General features: G+C 36.1%; 2 protein-coding genes across 2 annotated transcripts in view; one reads left to right on the top strand and one right to left on the bottom strand.

Annotated features, from left to right (window-relative positions):
* The window catches only part of LOC136843914 (gametocyte-specific factor 1 homolog), a 451,321-nt gene that overhangs the window by 382,626 nt on the left and 48,679 nt on the right, over positions 1–20,016 (top strand). The gene's annotated exons all lie outside the window — the stretch shown is intronic.
* Positions 1–20,016, bottom strand: part of LOC136844187 (uncharacterized) — a 102,088-nt gene that overhangs the window by 75,195 nt on the left and 6,877 nt on the right. Inside the window, exon 3 of the mRNA XM_067113203.1 lies at positions 11,005–11,078. Coding sequence (XP_066969304.1) covers positions 11,005–11,078 — 74 coding nt within the window. The remainder of the gene's footprint in view (positions 1–11,004; positions 11,079–20,016) is intronic.

The raw sequence follows: 20,016 nt of genomic DNA, 5'->3' as shown, positions 1-20,016 counted from the left end.
GGAAAAGAGGAAGTAAAGCTTGAGAGAACAGAGACGAGAATGCTGAGGTGGATTATGGGAATATCGCTGCTTGAGAGATTGGAAAATGATGGAATAAGAAGAAGAGCAGGCTTAGTAAAGATAACAGAGGTGATAAGAGAGTCACGATTGAGGTGGTATGGGCATGTGTTAAGGATGGATGGCGAGCAGGGAGTGAAGAGGGCTTGGGAAGAAGAACCTGTTAGAGGAAGAAGATCGAGAGGGAGACAGAGAATTCGATGGCGAGATAAAGTGAAGGAAGATATGGAGAGAGAGAAGAGGTTTGGTGTAGGATGATGCCTTTGATAGAAGGCAGTGGAGAAGACGCATCAGCCAACCACCCCTTACTGTAGGGATAACGGTGGGAAAGAAGATATATATATATATATATATATATATATATATATATATATATATATATATATATATATATATATATATATATATATATATATATATATATATATATTTATTTAGTGTATTACTGTAATGGTCTCTGTAGTCAAATGTTATGAAAGGAATAATTTAATTTAGTTTTATGATAACATAAAACTAAATTAAATTATTATCTCTTACAACCAGAAAAGTGAAAGAGGTCCCATGTGTGAGTGGTAAGCGTTGCAGTGTAGAAGACAGGTTAGTTCTAATTAAGGCAGACTACGAGCCAGTAAAAATAATAGATTCTAGACGTGAAATTTGAGGTCGAAACTTGAAGATGTCAGTGGGAATTATTAAACCTGCCAATGAAGAAGCCGAATATTCTCATGGCTGGTTTACAAAAGGTGGAGGGGTATATTATTCGATGATCTGAAAGCACATGTATGAGATAGAGGAAAGTATAAAGGAATGAGGCTTAAATTGATAGAGGAAAGGAGCATGAGGCTAGCAGCTTCATCTTAAAATTTCTCTCTGAAAAAAAGGAGAGATAGCACCTTCTAGAAGCCCACCCCCTTCTCCAATGAAGAAAGGTGTCCATATGAGAAAATTAATCGGGATGAACAGTACTGCCCTGAAATGGAAGACTGCAGTGTCTGTAAAATTACAATACAGAAAAATGGTAGATACTGCAGTTTCCCCTGGCCTTACTACTGATTTTGCAGATACTGCTAATGGGACCCCCTAAATACTCGTGGAAAGCATAGAAGAATCATTCTGAAACTGCAATAACTTGTGTATTTTGTGTTTCACGAGCCCAATAGGTGGCATTTCTCAATTTCGAAAATTTTGCAGATGCTGCAGCTTTTCATTTTAGGACAGAGTAGCCTAATATGTATCCTCTGTTGCCCATGGTTTCCGGACTTTTTCAATTAGTACGTGCTACTCTTCTCACTGTAATCAACCTTGTCCTGTTGAGACACCCTGATAAATCTGGAGCAATGTTTGATGTACTGTTTCCCTAATGTAGCTTCATGCTCTTGCTGCTAATTTGTTCATGTTTGGGTTTTTTCCTTCATCATCACCACAACTTCCAGTGTCCTGTGACTCAAAGGGCCTCTGTGAAATTCTGCCACTCACGTCTTTCCTGTGCTTTACTTCCACCAATCTTCTCTCATCGCCACCTCCTAAACTATCACGTACTAATCTCCCAGGGGTTGTGTGAAGGTCTTGTCTAAGCTGTTTCCATCTCCCTTTCACCATCATCTTCCATCACTTCCTTTATGGTATCATATCTGACTCGATCCTGACATCTAGCATATAAATAATTTGCATTACAAAGTTTTGGTATTCCTCTTATTCTAACATTACGTGTATATTATTCTGTTATGTTGTCCGTCAGTTTATTTACTTTTTTGTTTGTTGCTTTTGTCTAAAAACAGGTCACGAATAGTATTGATAAAAGCATTACTATGAATCAAAGGCCTTTTTTGTTTCAAATATCTTAGCAAGCACTAAACGGTATCTGATGGAACCAAGTTTCAAATGCATTAATTCCATGAGTTTTTTTCTGATTTCACATTCATAAATTCCACAACTTTCATTCGTAAAACGAACAGGTGAAACGTGCAAAAATATGGAAGGAGTATACAAGGATAGAATAATGCAACGTAAAGAATTAAATCAAATAAGAACATAGGAAAAGTGAAATTAAGAGGAATGCAGAGATTGCTAAAGAGATGGCATTTTCTTCAATAACCAAGAGATGTAGACTTTGTTCCCATGCAATCCTTATCTTGGTTTATCGACTACACTCTCATTTCAATCGAAATATACCCTGGTAATGCATCGATAGGTAACGGTGCATTATTAATGACCTAAATAACGTCACGATGTCCAAACATCCTTACAAAAAATAATGCGATAATTACCAATGCTCAAACGATGAAAGCCATCCGTTGTATAAACATTTTACAACTTGAGTGTTTGTCCAAAACGGATCTTTAGTGACATCTGCTAATTGGAAAGCTGTTTGCTTAATATCTCATTAACCGGTTGACTTAGTTATATCCTGCATCATCAAACGAAAGCTCTTAATAAACAGAAGCGCGTTCGAGTAATTGATATAAGTCGCATTAAATTGTGCAATGAATGAGGGAAACCTGGGTATTTTTATTCTTTTTTTTTTTTTTTGCCAACCGCTTTTCATCTGTATGTTTGAAACAGATTACGGAGATTTGATCTTAATATTGTCTTTGCAATGGGGTCATTCAGCCTATGCTCGAGTGATTCGTGCTAACCGGGTAACATAGAGGCTTCCATCCATTCAAGAACCACACAGCGTAGAGTTGTTACGACTCAGTAATTACTACGTGGTTCTTGATGCGTACGCGATCACATTCCAAGAAACGGGTCTGAAAAATTATTATAATTACGTTCTCTGCTGGACTGTAAATGGCATCCGCTAATTCGTTTACTTCAGCTGTTGCAGCAGGTCTCAGTTTTTATTTTTTTCAAATTAATGATTCAACCACAGTTAATTTAAAAGACCTTTGTGTCCCATGTATCGGATTGCATAATTACTGTTCTATGACGACTCCTGTCATTTGCAAGCTAATGGTTCCGTGACGACTCCTGTCATTTGCAAACTAATTTTTCCATGATTATTCCTGTCACTTGCAAGCTAATTGTTCTATGACCACTCCTGTCATGCGCAAGCTAACTGTTTCATGACGACTCCTGTCATTTGCAAGCTATTTGTCCCATGACGACTCCTGTCATTTACAAGCTATTTGTTCCATGACAACTCCTGTCATTTGCAAGCATATTGTTCCATGACGACTCCTGTAATGTGCAAGCTATTTGTTCCATGACGACTCCTGTCATTTGCAAGCTAACTGTTCTGTGACGACTCCTGTCATTTGTGAGATACTTGTTCCACGACGATTCCTGTCATTTGCAAGCTAATTGTTCCGTGACGATTCCTGTCATTTGCAAGCTAATTGTTCTGTGACGACTCCTGTCATTTGCAAGCTAATTGTTCTGTGACGATCCCTGTCATTTGCAAGCTAACTGTTCCATGACTGGATTTAAAGATAAATGCCTTGGACCCAGGATACCACAAACATAACCGTCTTCGATTCAACGTTTGTACTTTTGACTTGTTTGCCTATGAAGTTAACTATTGTTGAAGGAACCTCTACATTAGAGAAAAATATCATAGGTTGACAGTAATAATATATACGTGCCGCCATTGCACGATCCCCACATGTGTTTGTTTATTTATAAAAGGCCTTTGCCTGTGTGCCGATGTGCTGATTAAACTGTGTTCGTGTATCTAGTTTTAAACCGGGGATAGTTAGAAATTAGATTTCAAGGTATTATAAGCTATGTAGTGAGTAATTCTCGGGAGAAAAGCATCACGGTAATTGCTTCATTAACACCCATTAACTTTGAACTGACTGATTACTTGAATATCAACATAATTAACACTTACCATAATTAATATCTATTTCACTTTGCCTTCGTGGGTAATCGTATCAAAAAGCTTTCAAATGTTGTTCATTTACCGAAAGAAAACCCAGAGAATCCGTTTTTAAAACCCATGAAACAAATTATCAAGATACATATATATATTGCAGTCTTTTAGTTCTGTTAAGGCCATGATCTTATTTCTGCATCCTTCTGTGTTCTCTTGTCCACTGTTTCTTTTCCCCCGTCTTTGGAGTCTTCTGTTTTCAGCATTTCAGTATCCTGTTATATTCATCTTCAAGAAAAATATATATAATAATTTAGCGCAAGGTAGAGATGGCGTAAGAACGTTACCCGTCCTTGAGAGATGTAATCATACATTTAATTTTCCCTTATTGGAATGTAAAGTTGTCATTACAACCAAAGTATTCTTTCAGTTTTAGTTTTCTGAAAAGAAAACTATTGTGCCGGCTTTTGTCTGTCCGTCCACACTTTTTTCTGTTCGCACTTTTTTCTATCCGCACTTTATTCTTGTGATGTCTTTCTTTATTTATTATTCTTTCTGTTATTCGTTGTCAAGTTAAGAAGATTACTTTCTTTAGAGATGTTTATCGTTCCGGCTTTGTTATTTAGTAGGGCATTTTCCGATACAGGAGACTTAAAGAAGACACAGTGTAGTTTGCTTTACTTCACTAACACAATAATAAAGTTACAGTAGTATACAAATGAAGTGCAGTGCAAAGTTACAGTGAATGTCAAATGTGAACCTTTCTTCTTCTATCAACCCACAAGTAGTGAGGCTTACAACCCCACCCTCTGCTTCTCTGCTGTCCTCTCTTCTCTCTCTCTTCTTCTCTGCTTCTCAGCTGGACTTGATAAGGATTTTTGGAAGTTTTTGTCCCGCCTCTCTGTAGGCGGAATCTTGGTTTTGGATGCTTAATTGGTTAGGCTAATCTAAAGACAGCCCATTTGGGTGGACTTCTGGAAAAAGCACCGCCTTCAAAAAGGGGTCGCTTTGACGTCACCGGAACTTATAATTTCCGGTGGCTTTTTTTATCCCACTAAGGCCCACCATGCGTTTTTGTTATGAATTCCTCGTGATTACGAACTCGATTAAGAGCAGTCATAATGGCTTCGTAATCACGACACACCTCGTGTTTTGCTTTATGTTCCAAAACATCACTGAACCCAGGCGTTTAAAACACAACACCTTTTGTTGACCTCGATACAAGGCGAATAAGCAGTTAGGTCTAGCTTTGTCATGAGATTACGGTCAAAACTCCAAACTTATTCTTTTTCTCTGTTCGCCTCTCTCTCTCTCTCTCTCTCTCTCTCTCTCTCTCTCTCTCTCTCTCTCTCTCTCTCTCTCTCTCTCTCTGTTCGTTTCTTAAAATCTCTCTCTCTCTCTATCTATCAATGTCTGTCACTGAAAGGTTTCTCTCTCTTTGTCCCATTGTTCAGAATTTCTAGTTATATCCTTACATTACATTCTGTCCGCAATTTTTTCTGTCCGCACTTTTTCTGTCCGCTCTCAGATCTTAAAAGCAGCTGAGGCTAGAGGGCTGCAAATTGGTATGTTGATCATCCATCCTCTAATCATCAAACATACCATATTGCAGCCCTCTAGCCTCCTCATTAGTTTTTATTTTATTTAAGGTTAAAGTTAGCCATAACCGTGCGTCTGGCAACGATACAGGCCAGTCCACCAACGGGCAGTGGTTAAGTTTCGTGGGCCGCGGCTAATACAGCGTTATACCGAGACCACCGAAAGATAGATCTATTTTCGGTGGCTTTGATTATACGATGTACAGAAAACTCGATTGCGCCGAGGAAACTTCGGCTCATTTTTTACTTGGTTTTTTATGGTGAGAATTATGTCGTCATTTGACTTCATTGTTGATCATACATCGAGATTCACTGTATGAGTCAGATTAGTTATAACGGGAGGTACTGGAAAATGCTAGCCAGGCATTAACTCAAATTCTGCCAAGGCGGCATAAAAAAATATTTCAGTGACGAGAAACAAATAGCTTCATAAATATTCACAACAAATTCCCCCTTCTTTAATTCTCAGCATTTTTCTCGCGTCAAAAACTGGCTGAGACATATATTCACCCCTCGGAAATCCACACAAATATTCATTTTTCTCTCTACAGAACGTGACTTCTAAGGAGAAGAAGAACGCCTATGATTAGGAAAGCTGGAGTGAGGGAAGAAGCTCATACGTTTAATGTCGTCACTTATTTACTGTAATTGCTCAGAGCCTTTGACTTTACTTCACTCCAGGATATTCTTATTTTACTGAGACACCAAAACATGTCCTTTCTTTTACACTCTTCCCAGGCTCAACTCTCACCTGTGTTGTCACGATTTTGGGAGCAATAATGAAATCCTCCATGTGGTGGTTGGTTAACTGGTTGGTTTAGATTTAGGTGGCCCTATGCCAGCACGAGCCCTAAGTCTGGTAAGATGTAGGAGGGTGGTGTAATGTGGACCTCTGGACTCTTTCCAACCGCGAAGAGTTAGCAAGTGGACCAATTATGCCCAGGACTGAGAGGACTGTGCTCAAAAATAATGCAGAAACTGTCTTCCTGTTTTGACAGTTTTTGGGTGAGGTAGAATAGAATTATGTTTTCTGGCAGCATGTGCCGTTCGTAACTTTGCCACTTACGCTAGTTTGATGCTTATTAACACTTTGCCTGTTGCTAACTCTATCTATTTACGTCCCCTCTCTCTCTCTCTCTCTCTCTCTCTCTCTCTCTCTCTCTCTCTCTCTCTCTCTCTGTAACAAACGCACACACTCACATACACAAACACAGACACGCGCTCACTAAGTGCATATTAGTAGTATTGTTAACAAGAATGGAATAAACAGGAAAGATTATGCGCGTATTATGTATAATGTTGAAATAAAAATAAATTAGATAAGTTTTAATCACTTCTGAACTGTTTTTTCATATTGATTTAAATTTAGACGATTTTTATCTAATATATCCCTCTAAGTAGCATCAGCAGCGTGAACAGTATTAACGCGTTGAACATTATTTTTAAAAACTTTGTAAGCATATTTTCTTAAGAAAACATCATACAGAATACCAAACCAATCAGCTTTATTACAATAAATTTATATCCTCTTTGTATGAACATGTTAATTTTTTACCACGTAGACGCAAAGTACTATTCATCCCGATGAGGTTGATCCCTATGTAGTTGTCCGTGTATTTACCTAATTTTTTTTTATAACACAAAAAGGGTAAAGTGTAACTGAACTGTAGCAGAATACTGCATACTGATAGAGGCCTCATCATAAATAATGGATTATGAAGAAATACAGGGACAATCAATGTAAATCTAGTGGGCTTCTTCTGATGAATGCTAGGAGGAAAATCTTTTTATATTCATACAATTTTTTATTAGAGGCAATTGTGTTGGTTCTCCTTTCAATCCATGGCGGTTCTTGTACGGTACATGGGCCACAATAGACTGATAATATGTGACTGTCGGAAGTCGACCTTTCATTGAAAATCAAGACCAGCTGGTGCTGAACCAGCATTTCCAAAATTGACCTTTGCTCTGCTTCCTGTCACAAACCAGAGGACGTAAAAAGGGGGTGGGGAAAGAGTTAAGGAACAGAGAAAAGATTCTGCGTCAATGAGGCGAATGCCAGTTATGGGGCTCTTAGAAAAAGTAGTTGATTTTCAAAGAACTGGAGAACAAGAAAAAGGGAATTGTCGAAAGTTTCAAGGTTTGAATTTGCAGTTCGTGTAATATAGCAAAGTTAGTTGGAAAAGAATTATATTTTATTCCGAATGGAGGCTGCGCATCCTTTTAAGTTAGAGAGAGAAAGAGAGAGAGAGCGAAAATTTTCACTGTCTTTAATCATGGCCCATTTTTTATTCTTCTTTTATGCAATTTTTGTTTCTTATTCCCTCTTATTAAAGTCATTTGTCTTAATTGCTTTTTTCTTAACATTTCCAACCAAAACTTACATCATTTTCATTTTTTAATCAACCAGACAATCATCATATGAACCCCAGCCACTCCTCCATCTATCAACTTGTTCTTTAACACATTTTATCAAACTTTCTTCATTGCCCATTTCGCCTTCCCAATTATGCTTATTTATGTTCTTCTTTGGAATCCATAAATATTTAAAAATATTTTTTTCTCGTTCCTTCGCATCTGAATCACCTAGCACAACCATCCTTTATCGCTCTCCAAGCTAAATCACACCGCTTTTTTCGCGTATCACGTTCAGTCTTACCCATACATTCTTCAGATTAACCATTTCTCCCGCCCCCACGGTAACTCTTACATTAAACAAGATATTCCTTCCCTAGCTCTGATCTCTCTTCATTTACCTAATTGTATATTCTCGGATTAAATCAGTCCGCCAAAACGTTAATGTGTAGCTCTAATAGGAGGGTGCATTACTCAGTTTTCCCTGCTACCCTGTCTAAGGTATTAATTAAACGCATATACGCGCTCATTTTCCATCTGCTTCACGGTGTCTTGATGGTATTTGCACGATGCTGTTTACTCTGTGTTTATACACATGCATGCATATATATATATATATATATATATATATATATATATATATATATATATATATATATATATATATATATATATATATATATATAGTAGATAGATAGATATATGTGTGTGTGTTTGTGTGCGTGGGTGTTTATATATTTACACACATTTACATACATAAATATATATACTGTATATACGTATATAGACATTTATGCAAAGGAAAAAATTATATAATAAATAGATATATATACATATATATTGACAGATATATAGATAGATAGATATTACACACACACATATATATACATATATGTGTGTGTGTGTGTGTGTGTGTGTGTGTGTGTGTGTACGCACGTTTAACGTCATTGCTCTAGGAACCTTCAAGGTAACAACAGTAATCTGTGGGCGGGGCGTATTTATAGCACTGACACACCAGAGACCCTTCAACAAGAGACAAAAAAGGTGAAGAGATCGATCGGGGAGCTTTCTTAATTGGCATCAGCGCCAGAGGAAACAATTTTTCCCAATTGTAGAGGAAGAGAATAACCAATAGCAGCCAATCGTCGACGTCCCTTCCCCCGTCGCCTTCTCTAAAAGATAGAATCAAAGCTTATTTGTGCTGGAGGTGAAAGGAGGATCCTGACAAAAGGAGAAAATGGTATAAACTTCGACCACACGTGCCGTTTGGTGTTGTCTTATGCTTAACAATGTAAGCTATGGTAAACAACGGGGAAAGCTGTTTAACTTACACTTAACGTCAAGAGTGTGTGTGGAATTCCCTTAACGTCAAGAGTGTGTGGAATTCCCTCAGGGTTCGAGACTAACTGAAACAGAGGGGAAAGCAACAGAATTATCCTCATCCCAGTCTTGTTGTTTTCGTAGTGTCAACGACCCTAAATAATTCGATTCAATTGTTGCTGAACCGTATGCTAATGATGGAGAGGAACTGAGAGAGTATGAATTAAAAATCCTTTTTATTCGTTGGTGCGTTTGATGTCTCCAATATACATTTTCAATTTGTGTCCTGAATGGGGTCGTGATGAAGGAAAGCTTGTAATCAACCACGTGAATACCTTTGATTGCAAATATTTCGAATACCCTGAACGCTCGATGCAATAGAAAACTAGATTGCCAAGAGCACCACAGGTCATATGCATTTTCACCACGTTGCAACAATATCCAGTTAAATTTAACCTTTTGTTAGTTTACAGCAATATTGATTAATATCACAGAGGCCAGTTTATGAACCATTCTGAGCGTGCGATGAATAGAGTTGGGATTTTGCAACGCCTCAAGAGAGAGGAGATACAGGTCATACGTCAGTTCCTTTGACATACACGCTGAAGAGGACAAAGCATGTAAGAAATGTTGAAGCAAAAGTGACGTCAGTTCTAAACAGGCGTAAGCAGATGCCCTGCTATTTAGATAAACATACCGCTGAATGACCTTATACCTAAATCACATATTCCATCCCATTCCATTTTCGTAGAGAGAAAGATCTACGAAGGGTTTTCGCTTTTGAGAGAAAACCAGCGCTGACAGCTCAGATTGTTCCTTTATTTTCTCTTTAAGTGATTCAGTAATAACTAGATCGATGATTGTATTATTTCTTTAATGCGTTTTGTCTTCAGTGAAACTTTGAAAACTCTAAAAGATCATTGAGCTTGTCTATGTTACATGTTCCAAGTCAGAGAATGATTGTGATTCACTTTCCTATATTTGCCCGAATGATTGTGGTTGGGCGATTGTCGTAATTTGCTAAGTAAACTCTAGTAATTAAAGCAACAAATTCAAAGAAGTAAGAAAAATAAAAACATATCAAGAAATAAAAACGGTATAAAAATGAATGACATAAACATAATATTCAGAGCAAAATGAGCAAGGCTGGATGCAATTATCCACATAAAGTTCAGGGATACAGAAATTAATTTTATAAAACCAAGGATGGAGAAGATAAAAATCCAAAGATAAAATCATAACTAATACTAAGATGTCACTCGTTCAGACGCCACAGAAAACACGCGATGACAAAGGCTGCAGTAATTAAATCTTTTCTAGATCATCTGTTATTTCTCACGAAAGTTTCTCCGCATTTTAAAAGGCAGACAAACAGTGGCAGAAAGAGACGCAAGGAAAGAGACAGGAGAAACTGAGATAGACACAGAAAGACGAAAGAGAGAGAGAGAGAGAGAGAGAGAGAGAGAGAGAGAGAGAGAGAGAGAGAGAGAGAGACACTGAACTGACTCGTTTCATTGTGATTACTTTGACTTATCTCTTTAAAAATTCATCTTGCCATGAATTTTTCATGAGTGACAAAACGGTCATAATCAACATGATTAAAATACGTTAGTGAGATTTCCCCGCACTCAAACCCACTCAAACCATACGGCATGTTGACTCTCTCTCTCTCTCTCTCTCTCTCTCTCTCTCTCTCTCTGTGTGTGTGTGGAGGGGGGGGGGTGATCCCCTTTTCTTTCTCAGTGATAACATGATTCGTCTACCAAAACGAAAAGTGGGTCAGGTAATGGAAACTGATAGCTGAAATTTAACGATCCCAGTCACTTTCCCAACTCTATCTCAACCTTATTATCCACTCACTTCCACCCCTTCTCCTCATTATTCTTTTTTCCCCTCTCCCTGCTGTCTCCCCTGTCATCAATATCCTCGAACGTCTTAAAATGTGGGGAAATCTGATATAAGAAAGTCGCTCGTTACCCTTTGCAAGTCCGTGGTTCTTGTAAATATGTTGATCAAGAAGTAATTTCCAGCTGCGATGTTGTGTTTTTTATCAGACTTCCACCATAACTGAGAAACCCATTTTGTGTCGAGAGGAGAATCCTCTTTGTTGTACGTCTTCTCGATGCTGGTAAACAAGCCAGGTAGCCCCAGATATGTACAGTATGCGAACTACTCGTGAAAATGTGGATATTCTGCTTTTCTTCGTTGGTGAAGATTACATCACGAAATTTGTTTGGTTGAATTATCGAATCTTGGCTCTCCAAATGGGAAGGGATTCTTGGTTAAATTGTTTTGTCTTTTTGTGTTTCCCATTTCATTCTTTCGAATGAACACCATAATATTCTTTGGAAGCTTGAATTTCAAGTCAGTGGCCCCTTTGGTGGGGTTGCTCCATGTGAATAGGGTTCATCTTCTGAATAATAATAATAATAATAATAGTAATGTTATACAACTAAAATTACGACTGCTAGCTGTTAAGAAAATATTCCTAACCGTAATTACTCATTTTAAAAAATATATTTTAAAAAATTTAACCTATGCAAAGATCTGAAGCTGAGACAGTGATGATAAGAAATAAAACGTCATAATTTTACGGACATAATTTGATCTCACCATCAAGGTGCTTGTTTGATGACTTAGAAAATAATTCAAGCCCCAACGTTGCCGTATAACCCTGGCGACGACAAGGAGGCAAACCAAACAATAAACTGAGCATCTTTTAGCTCTTGTGTCATATGAAATCTTAGATTTATCTCGAAAGATCCTCACCCTAAACTCGGTTATTGTAAGAGACACCAAAACGTACAAACTTTCAAATATCATAATTGTACGCCACCTGAAAGCTGTTGCTACCTTCTTTTGCATTACGTTAGAATTCCATCAAAATGCAATTTATTACGATGTCAATCGCATGCCACACCATTATTCTTTTGGAATAAATTATAAAAGTTGGCGGTTTTTTCTTCAGTTTAGTTACCATAAAACTATGATACAAACACCATAAATTTATTCATGTTCCATTAGTTTATCATGCAAGGTCATTTTTACATGAATATAATTAGAACTTTTTTCAAAGGTGGCAAGGCTCTGAGCACGACTATACCTCATTCGTCATGGACAAAAAAATTAACTAACATATTTCATCTTGATATATGGGCTGATATCAAATCGCGCAAATATAGACATAAAGTTATAACTTCTTTCCTACTTTAAGTAAAGTAGATTCAGACATAAAATACAATAATGATTTGGAGAGAGGGGGTACGAGAACCAACCCAACCTCATCCACAGTGGACCAAGACAAAATCCTCAGTCTTTGGAATAAATACCACAAAAGGCAAAGCTGAGATTCTTTTTAACATGTTGATGATTGACAATCTTCGCCTGACTACTCCTCAGCTGACATCTCTAGGCGCTTATTTCTTCTTCTTAATATCATGAGGCAATGTTCTGCAAATCTGCTTCATCTTACTGATATCATAAGTATGTATGTAGAATATTCATCCATATTTGTATGTTCTATATATATATATGTGTGTGTGTGTTTGTATATATATAAATATATGTATATATATATATTATTTATATATATATATATATATATATATATATATATATATATATATATTTATATAGGTATATAAACATTTTTTGTAATGAACCTATGTGCGCGGTTACAGTATGGAACTGAATTGGTCATTACTGAAATGAATAGCAATGAGGCTTCATGAAATTACCGTAGGAATATCACCATCGCAACTGCAGGCAAAAAATTACGTTCATTTCGCAATTACATTCGAGCAAAAAATGGCATTACGCACCAAATTCGCTAATTAATTTGTCATTATGCAAAATTACTGAGGCTTTTTTTCCTTTTTTAGCGGTAACTTTTTCGTAGATAATTTGGTCATTAGGAGGTGAAATATTCTCTCTCTCTCTCTCTCTCTCTCTCTCTCTCTCTCTCTCTCTCTCTCTCTCTCTCTCTCTCTCTCTCTCTCTCAGCGCCAATTAATACTGTTTCAATTATTAGAAATTTAATTACATTTCTCTCTGTCGTAAGTAATATACTTATCACTATTTTATAAGATAAATAAATTATCTGTGAATAATATCTCTCTCTCTGTCTGTCTGTCTCTCTCTCTCTCTCTCTCTCTCTCTCTCTCTCTCTCTCTCTCTCTCTCTCTCTCTCTCTCTCTATATATATATATATATATATATATATATATATATATATATATTATATATATATATATACTGTATGTGTATATATATATATATTGTATATACAGTATATATGTATATATACATGTATATTAAAGCTCTCTCTTAACACTTTCAATTATTAGAAAGTAAATTACATTTCTCTCTCTCTCTCTCTCTCTCTCTCTCTCTCTCTCTCTCTCTCTCTCTCAAGTAAGTAAGTAAGTATGTAAGTAATTAAGTAAACAAGTAAATATGCTTAAAACTGATTTATTAGAAAAGATCATTAATAAATAATAAAGTTCACAGATACGGCAATATTAATTTCATGGAAATCTAATCTCTAAACTATTGTTAATTGATAGTTTGACCTTGAAGACGACAACCTTGCAAACTGTGATACACAGCAGCAAATTCTTTGTGAAAAGTTGCAGTCTGTGAACAGTTTAGAATTAGCTATGTGAAGCTGATGGATATATACACCCACTCACTTCCCACGACGAACTTATTATCAATTAAAAAATTCCCCTCCGGTTAACATATATGAAAATATATTATTTCCGAGATAGAGCGAATTGGATATTAAAGGACATTTGTAGCTTAATGCTCGTATATGAAACACGGTGATGTGATAAAATTCATTTATATATATACATATATATATATATATATATATATATATATATACATATATATATTTATGTATATTATAAATATAATATATACATGCATATATATGTATATATATATATGTATATTTATTTAAATATATATATATATATATATATATATATATATATATATATGTGTGTGTGTGTGTGTGTGTGTGTGTGTTACGTTTGTAATATTCTCATTTCTGTAAGTGTGCTTTTTATTAAGTCAATTCGGTCATTCATCCTGAATCTAATTTAATACCTCAGAGAAGTATTATTTAGCAATATCCATCATCCACTGATCAAAAATTATGCGTCCATTTATTCCTGCGTCTACATTCCACGAGAAAAGTGTTGCCCACTCTGCATTGGCCTTGTCCACACCAAGTAATGAAAATTGTTCGTATACCTGAGAGGATTCTTCCTGCATTATTCGCCCTGAAGACGTTGAATCAAGAGCAATTTCCTCCCGTCGACGACATAGTTCCTTTCAACTCGACGTCGCAAAGCGACCTACTAAGCCATCAAGGGCGTCCTGGCAATTAGGCTTCGCAAGAGGAGACAGCATTCGAAACTCGGAAAGAAACTCGTGAATTCCACATTCGCTCGTTTCCCTGCGTCGTCATCTCAAGTTTCGAAACGAGTGTGTTCTCGCACTGCCGTCAAGATTTGCGCTCGGTTGCAGAAATACAAACTGATGGCTTTCTCCCTCTGATGTTTGAAGGGCAATAGAGTGGGTACAGACATACTGGTGTACTTCCAGATATGTGTTTATGTGTGTACGTGAGAATACTTAGGTTCCTTTATGCGGTCTTGTGTTCTCTCGATCTTCACTGATACATACCACATATTCTGGCACGCCTGAAATCCTTGCATATGCAAGATTGGTCGTCTCCATCCCCTGTTCAAAGCGTAATGACCTCATCTTGAAAGCGATGGCTGGCAGTTTGTCTTGCAACGACCCCCATTGTGAGGATGTTTGTCGTCAGAACGAGATAACTTACTGGCTACGATGCATTATATTATTTTTTTTCATCGACTTTTAAACATAGTTATGCCATATTAATGTTCATTCTGGAAATATGAAAGACTGAAACCCACCCTCGAAGAAAGGCGAATTTCAGTACGCATTCATCATTCATGGGTCATTGTGGCAAGGATACGTCAAAGTATTATATTGTATTATATTATAATATATATTACATTATATTATATTATAGGCGAAATATCTCCGTTAATTCCCAACCGCCCCCCACACCCTAAACCATCCCCCCGCCCACCCTAAATCCCTATCAAGCAACTTTTGCTTTCTTAAAGCTGTGAAAGCAACTCGAAATCTCTTCTCATCTCGAATATAATTGACCAACGCAAACGCAGGAAAACCTTTTTTTTTTTCTCTAGTAATGCCCGGTGGCATCTCATCAGGATTCTAATTATAATCTTCACTGACTAATTACAAGGCTTCGTTTGCGGGCGAAAAAATGGGAATAACTCATTTAACATTTTTCTTTTCACTGGTCCATTAATGTTTCGTTGGGCTTGTTCCGTGTAAGAAAAACCTGGCGTTTATAATCGCCTGTCTAAGAGAATCTTGATACATGTCAGCGATGAGGAAAAATATACAGTACTAGCTTAACCGGTAGCCTAGTTTTTTTTTTTTTTTATCTGCAAAAGAAAACTATTGTTCCGGCTTTGTCTATCCGTCGGCACTTTTTCTGTCCGCCCTCAGATCTTAAAAACTACTGAGGCTATACGGCTGCAAATTGGCATCTTGATCATCCACCTTCCGGTCATCAAACATACCAAATTGCAGCCCTCTAGCCTCAGCAGTTTTTATTTTATTCAAGGTTAAAGTTAGCCATAATGTGCTTCTGGCAACGATATAGGATAGGCCACCACCGGGTCGTGGTTAAAGTTTCATGGGCCGCGGCTTATGCAGCATTATACCGAGACCCCCTTGATTATACTCTGTAGCGGCTGTACAGTACTCTCTGTGAGTGCTAATAAATTCATCATGGACGGCTGCTAATTTAATACCACTTATATATGGTGATAAAATATGACTAATTTATGATAATTTACTGCTACTGATGTATGATACGGATGTTACAACTTAGTGGGCCGAATTTGGATCGATTACCTAACGAAATGAGCAGTTAGGTTTTTTTTTTTCTCTCTCCATTAACTCGTCGCAAAATAGCCTACAAGTATGTGAAGATCAAATAGGTCTTGAATGTAGAAACGACGATAGCACTTCTTAACTCTAACAGTTGGGTTTTTATAATGTATAAGCTGGCACTAATAATATATATGTATATGTATGTGTGTGATGTGTGTGTGTATACATATGTATATATATATATATATATATATATATATATATATATATATATATATATATATATATATATATATATATATATATATATATATATACAGAGAAAAATAAAGGGCAACATCCACTCAAATGATCACGAAATCCCCTGATGATCACTTTGCTGAGTGGCTTTTTCTTTCCATTTAAATCTCTTTCATTTCTCTTCACATTTCTTTCCCCATTCAATCCTTCAGTCTCTCATCTCCCAAGAGACGGGTTATCATGGCCCTCGGGAGTAGACCCAAGCTCATTCCTCCTCCTATCTTCCATTCTCCTTTGCAGTTACCCTAAATAAAGGCATTAACCCATCCTACCAACTGACGTTTTCATAAAGCCTGAAGCTTGGTTTCTCCATACAAAAACTAAACGCCTTCTTCCATTAAAAACAGATTCTACTCTCTCCCTCTCTCTCTGTTGACAGATACATAAACACATCAATATTTATTAAATATACCTATATAAATGTATAACTGAATCATGAAAATATGGAATGTGATGAATATAAAGACAATATATATATATATATATATATATATACATATATATTTATATATATTTCTGACTCAAATCGGGATCGAACCCTGGTCTTTCAAGTGAGAGGATTGCTAACGCCCTGGACTCTCACTTGAAAGACCGGTGTTCGGTCCCGGTGTGAGTCAGAAATTTATTTCTGTGAAATACGTTTCCATGTGTTCGTTTCTACATATATATATATATATATATATATATATATATATATATATATATATATATATATATATATATATATTTATAAGTATATACGTGTATATACGTGTGTATGTGTGTGCATACACAGCTGCTATAATACACGTTCATGACTCTGACCTTTCATTGTGGCAAAGCTCTCCCATATAAAAAAAATCACAGAAATCTCATTCGGCATGTTTTTCAAAATTTATATTTTTGTCCGGATCAGAGGAAATACTGTACAAGTATAATTAAAAACCTTTTTGTATTTGATACAGAGGATTACCCGTCAACATGATATGCAGACAGTGAAACAAATTAAATCTTTTACAAATGATTCTAGTTACAGCATCAGTTTTTTTACACCCACGTACACACACGTACAAACACACTATTTCACATACGCACACAAACACCTATATATACATATATATAGGTATATATATGTATACGAGTATATACATACTGTATATGTATAACTGATCACAAAAATATGGAACGTGATGAATATATATAAATAAAGGCACAATCCACGAAGGAAAGAGAAACAACGGAATGGAGTAAAGGACTAACGTCGAAAGGCCTTGCAGCACTCCACTGTTTCTCTTTGCTTCGTGGATTTTGTCTTTTATATATATATATATATATATATATATATATATATATATAAAGGTATGTTTGTATATACTTATATATTTGTATATACATACATACATATATATATATATATATATATATATATATATATATATATATATATATATATATATCTAGTGTCTCTCATACGCACGTATATTTTATGGCTAATGATAATTAAGAAAATAAAGCAAGAAATTTAGTGAGCAACAAAATCTTACCAATTTTCTCACAGCATAATACAAATCCAATATTGAGAATATATAACTACCTTATCAACAGAAGTAACAGAGAGAGAGAGAGAGAGAGAGAGAGAGAGAGAGAGAATTCGTCCTCCTCTAACTATCTAAAGGACGTAATCAAAACTTCATTCCATCATCGGGAACCAGTTGTTGCGGGAAATTCGCGTGATCAGAATGTTTCCTGTTAGAAGTTTCTATCTCTCATTGTCATTTTGCGATTCTAGATTTCACGCTTTTCAAATTCTGCGGCAAGGTGCTGCCTCGCTGATTTTCGGGGTGGTTATGTGGTGAGGTAATCTGGTATTTTCCCTAGGTCACCCGTCCAAGTATTGACCAAACTCCACCATTATATAAATATGTATATATATGTATATGTATGTATGTATGTATGTATGTATGTATGTATATGTATATATATATATATATATATATATATATATATATATATAAATATATATATAAATATATATATATATATATATATATATATATATATATATATATATATATATATATATATATATATACATATTTGTTAGGTCTTTGTCTCTTGTCAGAGCGATGGTTAAAAACCATAATAAAGTTATTTGTATGCTGGAATGGCTTTAAAAAGAATAAGTAATTACAGCATATCGGTTAGTTAAGCCGCACCCCCAAAGGCTAATGCCATTCGCCTTCCTAAAATAGTGATACGACGATGTTATCCGTAAGAGCAGGTTTTCGTGGCCCTTCGGACAAATTCATGTTGTGCATAATCCTTATTAGTCCAGCCTCGTTCACCTGATTTTTTGCACGGACAAGCAATCCCATTCCAGTTTCCACTTGGCAGAATTCTGAAATCCATCTTTTCGCCGATCATTCCTCCGCTAACGTTCAGTTATACCTGTGCAGTTATGCCTGCACAGTCGGCCTGTGCAGGCAAAACTGAACCCAATAACGTTCAGTTATACCTGCGCAGTTATGCCTGCACAGTCGGCCTGTGCAGGCAAAACTGAACCCACTATAACGTTCAGTTTTGGGTATACCTGAAAGTTAGTGGGTTCAGTTTTGCCTGCACAGGCACAACTGCGCAAGTATACCTGAACGTTAGTGGGTTCAGTCTTGCCTGCACATGCCGACTGTGCAGGCATAACTGCGCAGGCATAACTGACAGTCAGTGGCGGCCTTAACCGAACTCGCAGTTTCGTCTTAGATTGTTTGAAAGATGTTGACAGGCTCTGTATTCTGTGTTTGCAGCCGCAATGATATTGTCAGGTAGTTTCTTAATTAATAATAAACCTCTTACTCATAATTACGGAGAATTTAAGATTTCATAATATATTTACCCACATTTTCATGATAAAACCTATTCATATTATCTTTTTCGAATTCAGTTCAGTTTCCTTTTTTCATGATAAAACCACTTTATATTATCTTTTTCGAATTCAGTTCATTTTCCCACTTTTTCATGATAAAACCGTTTTATATTTTTTTCGAATTCAGTTCATTTTCCCACTTTTTCATGATCAAACCGTTTTATATTATCTTTTTCGAATTCAGTTCAATTTCCCACTTTTTCATGATAAAACCGATTCATATTATCTTTATCGAATTCAGTTCAGTTTCTCACTTCTTCACGATAAACCCGAGTCATATGCGTTTTCGAATTCAGCTCAATTAATATTTTCAATTCACGTTATATTTGTACTCAGAACAAAATTGATTTTCATCTCGATGAGAACTGTCAAATAAGATAACTGACTCCAACACATACCAAAAAGCAAAAAAACCAACCGAGTTACATCACCAAGTTGACCTCATCTTTAACCAATTTTGTCATGCTTAAAAAAAAAAAAAAAAAATAAAAAATAAAAATAAAAATAAAAAAAAAATGGGATCTAACTGTGACTCTCTGGGTACAAACTACTTAGGCTGCCCCCGGGCCAGTAATCTTTGCTTATGGGATAAAGAACAGCAAAAGGTTTCATGCTACAGGAGATGTCTGGAAATTGTAAATATACTTAAATATATTTTTTGACAGGTGCGCTCCTTCTGTTGATAGTTTTTGCTTAGCCTC

The sequence above is a fragment of the Macrobrachium rosenbergii genome, chromosome 12, assembly GCF_040412425.1.
Source record: "Macrobrachium rosenbergii isolate ZJJX-2024 chromosome 12, ASM4041242v1, whole genome shotgun sequence".
NCBI lineage: Eukaryota > Metazoa > Arthropoda > Malacostraca > Decapoda > Palaemonidae > Macrobrachium > Macrobrachium rosenbergii.
The sequence above is the reverse complement of the archived record's forward strand: the minus strand, read 5'-3'. Positions and strand labels throughout refer to the sequence as shown.